The sequence below is a fragment of the Diuraphis noxia genome, unplaced genomic scaffold, assembly GCF_037042655.1.
Source record: "Diuraphis noxia isolate RWA-SAM2 unplaced genomic scaffold, SU_Dnox_SAM2 contig0002, whole genome shotgun sequence".
NCBI lineage: Eukaryota > Metazoa > Arthropoda > Insecta > Hemiptera > Aphididae > Diuraphis > Diuraphis noxia.
Window position 1 is genome coordinate 71,765,911 of NW_028301712.1, and position 13,387 is coordinate 71,779,297.

General features: G+C 29.2%; 2 protein-coding genes across 3 annotated transcripts in view; one reads left to right on the top strand and one right to left on the bottom strand.

Moving 5' to 3' along the window:
* Nucleotides 1-13,387, top strand: part of LOC107161897 (insulin-like peptide receptor) — a 56,270-nt gene that overhangs the window by 10,769 nt on the left and 32,114 nt on the right. The window contains exon 1 of one of the 2 annotated variants that reach the window (XM_015508494.2): nucleotides 11,007-11,565. The exons of the other annotated variant lie outside the window; for it this stretch is intronic. The gene's annotated coding sequence lies outside the window, so the exon portion shown is untranslated. Of the gene's footprint in view, nucleotides 1-11,006; nucleotides 11,566-13,387 lie in introns of those variants that run through there. 2 annotated transcript variants of the gene reach the window in all.
* LOC149058879 (zinc finger MYM-type protein 1-like) lies at nucleotides 3,969-7,850 on the bottom strand. The gene is made up of 3 exons (XM_089221143.1): nucleotides 7,230-7,850; nucleotides 7,068-7,148; nucleotides 3,969-6,489 (listed from the first exon to the last, which is right to left on the bottom strand). Exons 1-3 carry the CDS (start codon nucleotides 7,288-7,290, stop codon nucleotides 4,313-4,315), a joined length of 2,319 nt encoding a protein of 772 aa, XP_089077269.1. The 5' UTR covers nucleotides 7,291-7,850; the 3' UTR covers nucleotides 3,969-4,312.

The following is a 13,387-nucleotide window of genomic DNA, read 5'->3' on the forward strand; positions in this document are numbered from 1 at the left end:
GTTATTATTTATGCTATTTTATTCAATATAAATACTTACATAAAATTTGCTTATAGTAATTATTGTGTACAGATTGTAATTTATCTTTCCTAATAAAAAAAAAGTTGATATGTTCAACATAAATAAGTCCGACTTTGAGACTTAGAACAATGAACTTGATATTTGATCTTTTCACTATATTATGATGCTAGATGTTGGTTAAATCACATTACAACCACCGTACTAAATATTTAAATATTTGGTTTGAATGGTTTATTTGATATTTTGGTTTTTTACAGGATATTTTTTTAAATATCAATCTTAATATCATACAACTGTTACATTTCGATGAACCACACCAACTCTATATTATTGTAATTTAAACTAAATGTTACAAAAATTATTAAGTAAGCGGCTTGGGTCGATTAAACCTAGGATTAAACGATTTACATTTTGATTGATATCTTTTTACCTACTTTATATTTTAAGGTTTACTGTTGTTTAGATCACTAAACAGAGTACATTTCACTTATCGTGTTATTGGTCTTTCTTAAATCTACTACATAAATATAAATATACACCGATACCTTAAACATTAATAGAAGTCTATGTATACAGTGCAACACTTGATATTTATACACGAATTAATTAACATGTAATGATTAGGTATTAGGATTAAATTAAAATCAATATGCCTAACTAAAAAAAATATGACGCATTTAGTTAAAGATAGTTGGTATATTGATATATAGGTACTTACACATATGACGTGCATATTATATAATTGTATACTAAATAATAAACAAATTGTGTTCTATGAATTTTATGTTTGGTTATATTGGAAGTTGTCAAGATGGTTTCATTTATATTAATTAATTTCGAAACAAAATAAAAAAAGTTTATATCTAATTTGAAGAATAAACAAATGCCTACGTATATAAAATAACATTATTTGTAATATTGTTAGCATAAACCGAGAAAATAAAATATTGATACATACATAAAAGCTTGAAGAAATTTATATTTTCCATGGTATAAATCAAAAACGAAAAAAACTCCAAAAACATTGTAATTTAAATAAAAGCCGAAACAATGGCATGAACCGCAGATTATTTAAATAATTTTTGATTGTAATTATTTTCTTGTATACTTAATCACTATGACACTACCGAATACCCAATAGACATTATATTACTTAATTGCAAACACTTTTGAATAATTTGGAATTGAAAATATTTCTTTTTTTAGTTTTCGTATTTAAAAATAAAACAAATTGAATGAACTATAATATATGTATATAATTATTAATTTGTATTAACCATTGATCAAACTGAAATACATTACAACTTTTAAGTTATAATATTTAGTTTCATTGACGTATTAAGGACATTATTTATCTTTTAATAAATTATATTTATTCAAGGCACGATTTTCTATTTATAGTTTATTAGTTTTACAGTTGTCAGTTTCCATGAGATAAATTTATATCAATATAAGCAATTGGAAGACATTTATGATTTGTTGAAATATGTATTATATTTTATGAATTTAAAACAAAAATTACTGTAGACAGGTTTTTCAAAGAGTGTTGTGAATATTAAAAAAAATAAATAAACACATTAAGACTATGAATTTATTTAGTTAAAAATAATATTGTCTTCATTTATGTTTCTTTAATTTCTCTTATTTATTGATTTATATGTAAATTAAATTGTATTATAAAAATTTAATTTTGTAATTATTTCTTGTATAAGATACCTAAAAATGTTAAATATATTTGATTAAATAATACAATTGTATTTGTATGATACAATAACTGTTATTTAGGATACCACGCCCGTAAGTTATTATATTATATTGAGGTAAACATATTATTTATAATAAAAAGTAAACTTACTTAGTTGCTTCAATTTAGTTTTTTTAAATTTTTAAATCTTTTTATTGTTAAAAATGATTAAAAAAATGTACAACATGTTAATAGGTTCAGATTTATAGTTGAAAATAATTTAATACTTGCTAATTTTCAACAATATTCAATTCATCTACTATAAAATGATTATACTCGACACGCGGTAGTTCATTTTTAAATTTAAAAAGAAGAATTTATTTTTGGATAATATAATGATGTCAATTTGCTGCCAAAAAATAAATACTTAATAGAAACGTTAATTTTATATGTACTTATCCCTGTCTTAGTAGTGGATTAACGTCAACATTTGACTTTTAAAATAGGTACCACTTGTTTATTTCACATATCAACGCTAAAATAATTGTATTATTTTAATATATCTACTTATTTATACTAATAATATGTTTATATATTACATTATAACATTATTATGCATTTGAAGTATATTAATTTAATTTAAAAAATTCATCTTTACTCAGTTTTAAGTAAGCACTCTCAGAGTAATATAAAAAAAATGTAGATTTTAGATATATAGGTATTATGCACTCAATTTTTTTTTGTTTAATATTATTAAATTTACAGAATAGAAATAGAATTTTTCACTGTATGTGTCGATGGCTAATGTCTATTAAAAAGTCATAGTATGTTTGTAGTTTTTAGTGAACGTTTACTGCTTAAATTATTCTTGAACGTATTATTATTTAACCTTTCAATTTCGTAGTTTTATTTAGTCTTTTGAATAAAACATGTAAATAATAAAAATTCAATTTAAATGCTTTACGGCCTACATAATAATGTAAATTTTAATATTTTATTTTATTCTATGTGATAAATAATGTAATGAATTTTATGTTGTAGAGAATATGGTAACTTTTTTTTAAACATATCTTAGAAATTATTATAGTAAAAATTATGCGATAATAATTAATAAGCGATTAAACTGAATAATATAATTATATCAAGAATTTCTGTGAACGAAATAATTTTTTTTTTCCTTTAAGAGGACGCTATACGGCATTTGTTATTTCTCCGTGTCGTAAATGCTTAACACTGAAAATAATACGTCCATCAGATCACATTTAGATCTGTAACTAATAGTTAAAAAATTGAAGTGAGTTTACCTATTATAAAATCTAAGGATAAGATTATTACCTATCTAAGGAATTTCATAGACTTTTTACTATATTTTATGACTTTATGAGCATTTTAAAATTGTAAATTGTTTTTACATATTAAAATATTATAAAAAGCTCATGGATTGCTCAAGATACTAATCTTACCCTTAAAATGTATCAGAGGTCAATTTAATCTGATTTTTAAACTAACGGAGCTACGGAGCTAAATATGATCTGCTGAGTGTAAAATCGTCTTGGGTTACATAAAAAAAAAAAATGTATTGATGTATGTAGTATGTTCAAGTCGGATAACTAATTGAAGATTTGTTTTACTAATAGTTGTATAGGTGCTTTAATGGTTTTGTGAATCTATAATTTACTGTGTATAGAATTTGGATTAGGTTATAGAAAAAAGAAAATATGCCTTGACCGTTACTTCTTTAGAATACCTGTTTATGTAAGTTATTTTTTACATTAATTTAATTGAAATGTGATGTTTTTTCGTCGTTTCAGAACTTACATAAAGTTGTAACTTGTAAGTTAACGGTGTTAACAAACTCAATAAATAAAGTGACTGATAAATAAAAGGAATTTGATTTAAATTTTAAACATTTCTTATTCTCCTTTTTATATTAACACTGCAGGTTTTGAAACAAAATTAAACGCTCATTGGAGTTTTTGAATGTTTGTTTTTGTGTTGCTTGTGTAAACTGTTGACAACCAAAGACAAAATACCTTACAAAAGTGAAAAACTTAATATCGCTTCATATTTTCAAATAACGGAAATAACTTGGGCATTTAACTTGTTTGTTGAAAACAACAATGTTTAATAATAACTTAAATATACATTTTATATATTTACATCTACGTATATCCATATAATATTTAGGTTTACACTGTGCATACAGCATAATATGTCAGATTGACTTTAAATTCAGGAAAATAGCTTAAAGGTTGAATATTTAATTGAGAACTAAACCCCGGCGTTGTATTTTTGATTAAAAATATGAGTTGAACGGATAATAATAATAGTATATAAATATTAACTACATTAAATTCACATTTTTTGTTAATAAATATTTTATTATTCTTATAAAGTAAAATTGTATTGCTAATTTCAGTGGCGTAAATTGGCCTCAATTTCTGGTGGTGCAAAGACATATTTTATTTTCTAACCCACCAATACTTATTTCCATTAAAAATCCCCGCCCAAAAAACATTTTTTTTTTTTTTTGTAAAACTAATCAATAAGAATTATTTTAACAGTAAAACCTTTATTATTTGTAATTATATAACAATAAAAAATGTTTTATTTTAAACTGAGTCGACGTCCTCTTTCAAGACATGTTGCATCAAACTCATCAATTACTTGGTCGAAATCAATGCAATAATTTTTTTCAATTTGTAAATTAGCTAAACTACTTAAACGCTCTTGCCCCATCGTCGTTCTAAGATATGTTTTCAACCTCTTTAGACAGGAAAATGAACGTTCGCAACTTGCTGTGTTAGTTGGTATGGTTAAAAATATTTTTAAAGACTCTGTTATTAATGGAAAACCTTTTTGAATATCATTTTGCCTTATATAATCTATTTTTGCTTCCAATTTTTCAGATACTGAAGTATTGTCATATTTTTGGTTAAACATTCTATTAAAAATTGTCAACTCTGTCTTTAAGTCATGTGTATTGAAGTTATATGTGTCACTAACTAATTTTAATAGATCCTCAGTTGGTTCTTCTGACATAAATATTTCACTTAATCCACTTATAATATCCATATGATTTTCTTTAAATCTATTTTCCATTTCTTGTATTATTACATCTAAAACTTTAAAGTAAATGGTAATGCGGTAATTGTCCTTAACTAGGATACTATTTGACTGTTTTTCACCACCACCTAGTTTGAGAGGAATGCTTTTTTTTCTTTTCAATTTAGGATGTTTAACTTGATATTTATCAGCCATTTCAATAACTTCATTCCACTTATATTCAAATTTCACATCTGATCTTAGTTCTTTTAATACATCTAAAGTACTGTTACACATATTTTTTGCTGTAGAAAAGTTAATGCTAGGCGACTGCAAATATTTTGATAAAATATGAGTTTGTTCAAAAACATTTTTTAAAAATAATAAACAAAATATAAATTCAAAGTTTAATATATTATTAATTAAACTTTTGGCTTCACCTCCTGACACTATATCATTCTCATATATGTGTTCTAGTGTTTCAATGATCTCACTAAAATTTAAATATACAGCTTTCAAAGCATCAGTGCGACAACTCCATCTCGTTTCACATAACTTTTTTAAGCTTTTCGGTCCATTTACCTTAGATGCATTTAAGCACATATTTTCATATATTTCGTTACGTTTAGACGATGCTTTGATAAAATTATACAATGACTGTAAGGTACCAAAAATATTTCTTACACAAGCCACTTGTTTTGTAAGATCAACCAGGCATAAATTTAATATATGAGCATGGCAGTGCACATAGAATGCCAGAGGATTTAGTTCACGAATTCTAGCTTGTACTCCATTATATGTACCACGCATGGCAGCTGCCCCATCATAACATTGGCCACGTATATCTTCAACTTTTAAACCATTTTGCAAAAGTATTTTTTGAATTAAATTTGCCAATGTTTTACTGTCAGTCCTATCAGTTTTATAAAAACCATAAAACACTTCATGAATTTTAAACGTTTTATCTACATAGCGTATAACTATAGACACTTGTTCGTGGCAAGAAAGATCTTGGGTTTCATCAACTAAAATACTGAATACTTTTGCATTTTTTATATCACCTGTTATGTTTTTAAATACTTGATTTGACATTATATTAATGAAATTATTTGTATAAAGTGCATTTGTATAAGTATAATTATGTTCTTTCTCAATAAAATATTCTTTTAGAACGTTGTTATATTTAGCTACTTGATGTAATAACTCAATAAAATTACCTTTGTTTGATGATTCAATGGATTCATCATGGCCACGGATAGGTATCCCTTGTCTACAACAGAATAATAAATTGTCTAACAAAATTGTGATGTACTGTCTATTTTTTTTGACTGATTCTTTATATTTGGTATCAATTATTGTTGCTATGCTTCCGACCTGATTGCTTGAATGAAATCCAGCCATTTTTGCACAAGATTCTTTGTGAGAAATACTTTTTTCGTGATTGGAAAAAGCTTTATTAGCTCTATGCCAAGATTTAAAACCAATTAATGTAAATGAGTCTTCAGCATTTTTATTTGTTGGTGGAAAACATCGACAATAAAAACAGTAAGCTGAATTATTTATTACACTATATTCTAACCAATTATATAAACTATACCACTCAACTCTGAATACCCTACCATTAACCTTAGGAAATTTACAGTCTCTTGGTTGATATGGTCCAAAATTTTTTTTCATGAAACTATAGGCATGTTTATTCAATGCTGGATCACGGTCATCACTAGAGTTCAATTCAGATTCTATGAAAAATTAAGAAATATAACATTAAGATATTATATACCTTTAACTTTAATATAATATATTATTTGAATCCATCTTAGGTAGGTAAATGCATTTAAACATCTAAACCATAAAGCATCCAGTTTTTTTTAAATACACATAAACATATAATTCATGCAACAACAATCTTTACATTTTCAAGCTTTAAAATAAATGACTAATTTAAACATTTTAAACCGAATTGACTTGATTTTGCATTATATACCATAGTAAGATTGACTGTGTTCACAGAATACTTTTAATTTTACTGTTAGTTATTCTAAAAAAAAAAACAAATTCACTATACACAAATAAAAATAATAAAGTACATGTAAAATTAATCAGATTAATTTAATCTCTACATTAAATATTTGGTTTTAAGACTATTAAACTTAAACATAAGGATAAATAAATTTCAACAGCACCAATTGTTAATCACACATAGTTAGCTTTATAACATCTAAAACATAAAATGTACATATAAATAGTAACACACACAAATAAAAATTAAATTATTTGGCTTTTAAAACACATGAGAATAGAGAATAATACTATTTACCCAATTTGGTATCATTTTCAGAACTTGGACCAGGAAAGAGATTCTGATTATTCTGAGACAAGTCTTGGTTGATTATAGCACCTATATTTTATACAAATGGAATTTTTAAATGTTTTTCTATAATTGACTATAATATAATACTTTGAAGTACAGTTAACTTACTATTAACAGATTCGTTTTTAAAAAAATCTTTAAGTGTCTTCATTTTTTTCGGTTCACTCATTTTTAGACAAAAAAAAAAAAACCAACAGATTACAGATACAAAATTAAAATCTTTCAGTGAAAAATGAAAGTAGAAACACTAAACTGTCATGAGTTTGTGAACTTGAATCGTGTAAGTGTAAAATACTAAAATAGTAAAATATTAAAAAGATTTAAGAAAGTACTATGCAAATAATGCAATCTAATGCGATTACTGATAACACAATATAGTCTGTATTGGCGGTAAAACGTTAATAACAAACATGAACTATGGTTAATTCATGATAAATTGATAACAATTGATAATAATCACGGTAGATACGACATACTAGGTCACGGTCTTCTAAGACCGCGTACTAGGTAGTGGATGGGACAAGATAATAGGTTTTTATATTGATAATATGGATACGGGAATTTGTTTTTGTACGATATCTAATGAAATAACCGCGAAATAATATGGTAATATTATGAAATATAGGTATAAAATTTCAATGATTTTCTGGTGGTGCAAAAACATACCTTTGCACCACCACATTTTAGATGTGGTGGTGCATGTGCCACATTTGCACCACCCAGTTTACGCCACTGGCTAATTTATTCCAATAGATTTTGAAGTAGTTAAGAGGATGCCGCGCGGCGCATTTTTTCTCTCTTTGACCCACGCGCAACACGTAGCAATTTTTTTTTATTTTAAAGCGAGTTATGAGTATTTTAAAATTGGAAATTGTTTGTAGATCTTTTAATACTCATAACTCGCTTTAAAGCCTTAGGTAATAATCTTATACTTTTAAATTGTATAAGACGTCGTTTCAATCTAATTTTAGAAATTATATAATCATTATTGTGAACGCCAAATTTTCCATGTTGGGCATACACATGAGAGAAAAAATTGTGCTCTCAAAATTAAACTATTAACATTACAGCATTGCACTCTCCATTCCTCTTCATCGATCCTTTATAAATATTAATTCTCAGCAGGTAGCGTGTTTATATGCGTATGTTTTATCTCGAGTCAAAGTAACTCCCTATATAGAGTCATGCACTCGTGCATGTACCTCGTAGAAGCAGGTTTTAGCAATCGTATTTACGAGGGAGAACGAACGAATCACAGCGTAAAAAATAGCCAATTATTCGGATACTACATAATACCGTATACATACACGTTCAAACACGATGGCCGTTAATACATTTCGAGACGTTTTAATTATCTGAAACATAACTGTATATTTCCGAATAAATTTGCGGGCAAAATAGAGTCCGCGGCCTGTAATATAAACAGCTGATTATTATTAGCGTTATCGAAACCTGCTGGCTAACCGTACGTTTTGTTGCGACGACGCATTTCAGAAAAAAAAAATAAAAAATATGTTCAACAGACGGACACGCGTGGTACTAGCTGGTGCTGTGTGTATCAGGAATGTTGGCGGAGACTCTGGACTCCGGTGTTGCAAATGCGAATCGAGTGGCATAACTCGAAGTTATAACGGCGGAGCACAGTAGATGTCTACAACTATATTCGCACACACGATGATCATTTTTAAATATTCTCGATATAAATTGTATCAAATAAATGTATAGTGTACTATATACGTCGATTATTCATTGTTGAATAATAATATAAATTAATGTCTTGAGCGGCGTAGCCATGAAATTTGACTAAATTATCCATTAGGAAATAATAAATCATATTTTATTGATTTAAACATTGATTAAATGTACTATATTGTTTATTTAATCAATGGTTTAAACTGCTAATGTGTTTTCTTCGAAATAATAATGCTTCACATGATCTAACAAATGTCTACAGCGTGGTTCAATATATAGAATACAACAGTGGTCTTCAACCTTTTTGGACTCGCGACCCACTTGTTTAGGCCTAAATTTTTTGCGACCCACGTAAGCTTTGTAAAAAAGCTAAAATTGCTTAATGCTTTGCAGTAGTACTATTAAAATTGAATAAATAAAATTACATTTTAGTAAGTAGAATATTTAATTATTACTAGATAGAATTCATATGAAAATATAAAATAAAATATAAATATGATACAAAAGATTTAATGTGAACTTTTTCCTTGGATCCTTGGATTCCACCTTGGATCGATTTGACTAAGCGCCATCCGTAAATCATCTTCAGTTTCAAGTCAATTTCTTTTAGACGTTTTCAAATTTGCCATAGTATAATAGGACTCTAACGATAACAATGTATAATTCTATAAATAACACAGTTTATTCGTAAATTCTTATCTCCAATATCTTACTACGTAGAATCATACCAGTGTAATATGAAACATTATACTATTTATACTTGATATCTATTATGATAATAATATTATATTTTTACCTTATATAATTTTATACATTTAATTTTAATTTTAAAAATAAGACTTATCGCGACTCAATTTTAAAGCTTACGCGACCCAAAAATAGGTCGCGACCCACCGGTTGAATACCACTGGACTAGAATAATAAGACAACTGTCTGTTTCGCGGATTGTATTTAAACGCGATACTCAAAAGCTGGTGGGAGGAATTGTCTGTCCTGTGTGGGGAGGGGTGCGTCATGCCCGCCCTTGGACGCGCTCGCCGAAGGACGGTTATTTATTCACTTTGTCTTACGAAGGTTATTTTTAACAAAATATAATATTTTCAAAGGATATAATATTATAATTGTATAGGTACGGAACATTTTTACGGTTACAGTCTTTATTATGGATTGAAGGTATTTTCCTTTTTATTTTGTGTGCCTATCCTCAGTTTTCTCTATTTTTAAAGTATTTTCTTACAATAATAGTATTTTACATGATATAATAGTATAATACATAGCATTGTTAATTTATTTTCATTTATACGCATATCTGATGGAAATTTTACAAATATTTCAAGTAATCTAGTAAGTTCTGATTTAAAATACTTGTGGTTACAAGTACACAACAAACCGTGTGGTGATGACAGTGTACAAGTCGTCTAAGACTAAGATTTTCTAATTATATACACTCAATAACATTGTTCATTGTTGGCCCTATGGTATCTATATACTTGCACTGGACGTCACAGCTGCCTCTAATACGATATAATATTGTATAGTTTTGCACCGTTTGCACTCAAGAGAATTCAAGAACAGATTTTTTTCCGTTACTTTTTGCTCGACTTGTGGATATCGGGGTATCGCGTGGATCGCGCTTGGGAATTCGTTTCGAAATAGAAAAACACGCGAATTATCACCGTGTCAGTCATAATAATAAAGAAAAATAACAACACCGTCAGTAAAAAAAATAAAAAAAAAATAGTAATAACTACAACAAAAACAAACAACAAGTGGAAAACCACACCGGTGCGTGTGCTTATGCGTACAAAATATTATATCGTATATCAATCGACAATCGAGTTTTTTAGGCACACATACACACAATACCTGTCAGTGTACGCATTCGTTTCGTTTGTATTAGTATTATACAAATTATTTTTCGTACACGCACGGCGGCTCCAGACGATGTCGGCCAAAAGCAACCACCACGCCGTCGCGGCGCGGTCGTTTTTCGTCGTTACCTCGGGCACCGGAGCGCCGCCGCCGTCATGGCCGTCGTCGTAGTGGCCGTCGCCGTTGTTGCGGTTGTTGCTGCGCGTCGGCTATAATTATTATTATTATTATTATTAATATTATTATTATTATTATTAAGAATACTCGTGCGCGCGTTGTGTCCGTCCCACCGCCAGTAGTACAGTACTATTCATTGTTATCGGTCAGTTGGTCGCTGTTGTCGTCGTGTCCGCGAATCAGGACGTGGTGTGCCGAGTGCGTTCGACCGTTATCATAATAATTAATTACAATAATATGCCGTGTTATTATTTTAATTGATAGTGCCTAGGTATAAGTTATTATTATAATATTTTTATTATTGTCGTGTGCGTGCGTGCGTGCGTGCGAGTGTGTTTTCCTTATCGCGTCGTCATTGCGCCGCCGCTCGCCACTCGTCAGTGCACGTGCAGCGTTCGCGCAGGATTAATGTCCGTTCTCCCATAGTGTACCCGTTCATTGCTTATTTCACTTTCGTTCGTCCACTCCGGCTGTAGTGTCGCGTAGTAACGCCACGCCGTTCGCGTTTCACAGCGTCCGGACCACCTCGTATCGCGTTTTCCTCAACGGCGACGATTCCCACGTTTCTGTCTCGTCGGCATTCAATTGAGACACACCAAAATTGTCACACTATTATATTTTCCGACCACTTCTGTTCAGAGGGAAATCCCGTCGTCGTTTCTCGCGCCGGGCACGCCTATATACATAGATATTATATAAATCGGTGAGTAATATTTCCCTGTAATACGCACGCATCGCATTTATATTATTACCATCTTTGTTGTTTTTATTGTTATTATTTGTACGATGTTTGCATTATTTATGCGGAATTCAGTGCTTGAATTGGAAAAAAATAGAAGGGGAATTCAAAAGTATAACAAAAAAAAAAAAAAATGCGCATACCTATACCTACTTGAATAATATTTGAATTTCTTATTGATGATTGATGTGACATTGGTGTCATATTATTTTCCTAATCATCAATAAAACATTCAAATATTTATCAAGTACGCACATTTTGATCTTTTACACTATTGAATATTCCTTTTATTTTTTCCAATTTAAGGGCAACGGGTAAATATATTTTATAAAGAAGAGGGACTCGGTTCGAGCAGCTTTGTAACAGCCAGTGTGACATGGAGGCCTTTTGAAAATATAATACAATTAACTTGACTTTACCCCACTGTAATTTTAATGCCATTGTAACGATTCTTATTCAAATCAACGTCGTTACTCGTTTTCAGTCAGTGGTTGGTTAGTTGTGTTCTGGTGTCGTAATAACGTAGTGTCCCTCGTCGTTTGTCGCTTACCGCATACGTTTTTATTCAATAGGTACTAAAATAGTTTTCGAAAATACGCGTTTCATGGGGGACCACATGGTCTGGAACGGAAAGTTGTAGCCGTGTTAATAGTTTGTCAAACCTCATTGATGATTATAATAATTATATTATAGGTACAATAATTGAATATTGGGTTCACGACTATTAACGATCTAAACATTTATTTGTAAAAGAACAAATCAAACTTAGAACTAATAACATAGTTTACCGAGCTACTCCTATCGGCTCGGTTTACAGAGCATAACTGCCATAAACCCATACTAGTCAGTAGTCAATAGTCATACTAGAGCGTTAACAGGTAATTATTTTAAATTAGGTAATACAATGTTGACAATTTAATTTGCAATGGTTAGACGCTATTGTTTTGGGATTTGTATTTTCGCGTATTACATTTTCGAAGTGTTCGAAACACAGACTTTGTTGTACGCTGTATATTCCACCGTATAATATTATCGTACACCACGTGTGGTAAAATACACACACGCGTAAGTATCGATCGGCGACGTTTTCGGAAGTTGTATGACGCGTACGCTTGTTTTTTTTTTTAAGTCGGCCGCAGTGCCGATTGTTTTCCTTCGTATTTTTACGCATCTCCTGGTTAAATCGATTCTCAATTTAAATGAGTTTAAATGTTCAAATCTCCTTGGGGTCTTACGTCTTACTCGAATTTTTATCTACGTGCTTAACTTTTTTTCCAACTCCAAAGGGGGCAATTTTTTTTTCGTTTTCCTTCCCCCCCCCCCCACCAATTACAATAATGGATTCGGCAATTGCTGTTTTACATTAATTTGTTGTAGGTATAATTAACTTATATCTGTAGACTGTATGGTTTCCGGGATAACCGTTAAAATCTAATCACTAATAATTGTGAAATTCAATTAAGCAAATGTTTTTTTAATAAATTAAAAAATAATAATCCTTTGCGGTGGCCTACCACATTTTCTTTAATTTACAATAAGTAACAGTTTTTTTTAATCAATCAAGATTTAGTTTTTCGGTTGTTGAATTGTAAGTTTACATAATTAGCTAATAGTCGGTAAGTGTAATAATATACTGATTACTAATAAGCGATAGATGCATTTACTTGTATTAGATATTTTACAATTAACGATTTTGTATAATTTACCTTTATGGATATAGCTATATTTGTAAATTTGAACTTGGATATAATATTATGTTCTTCTAGATTAGAATGTAGAGCATATG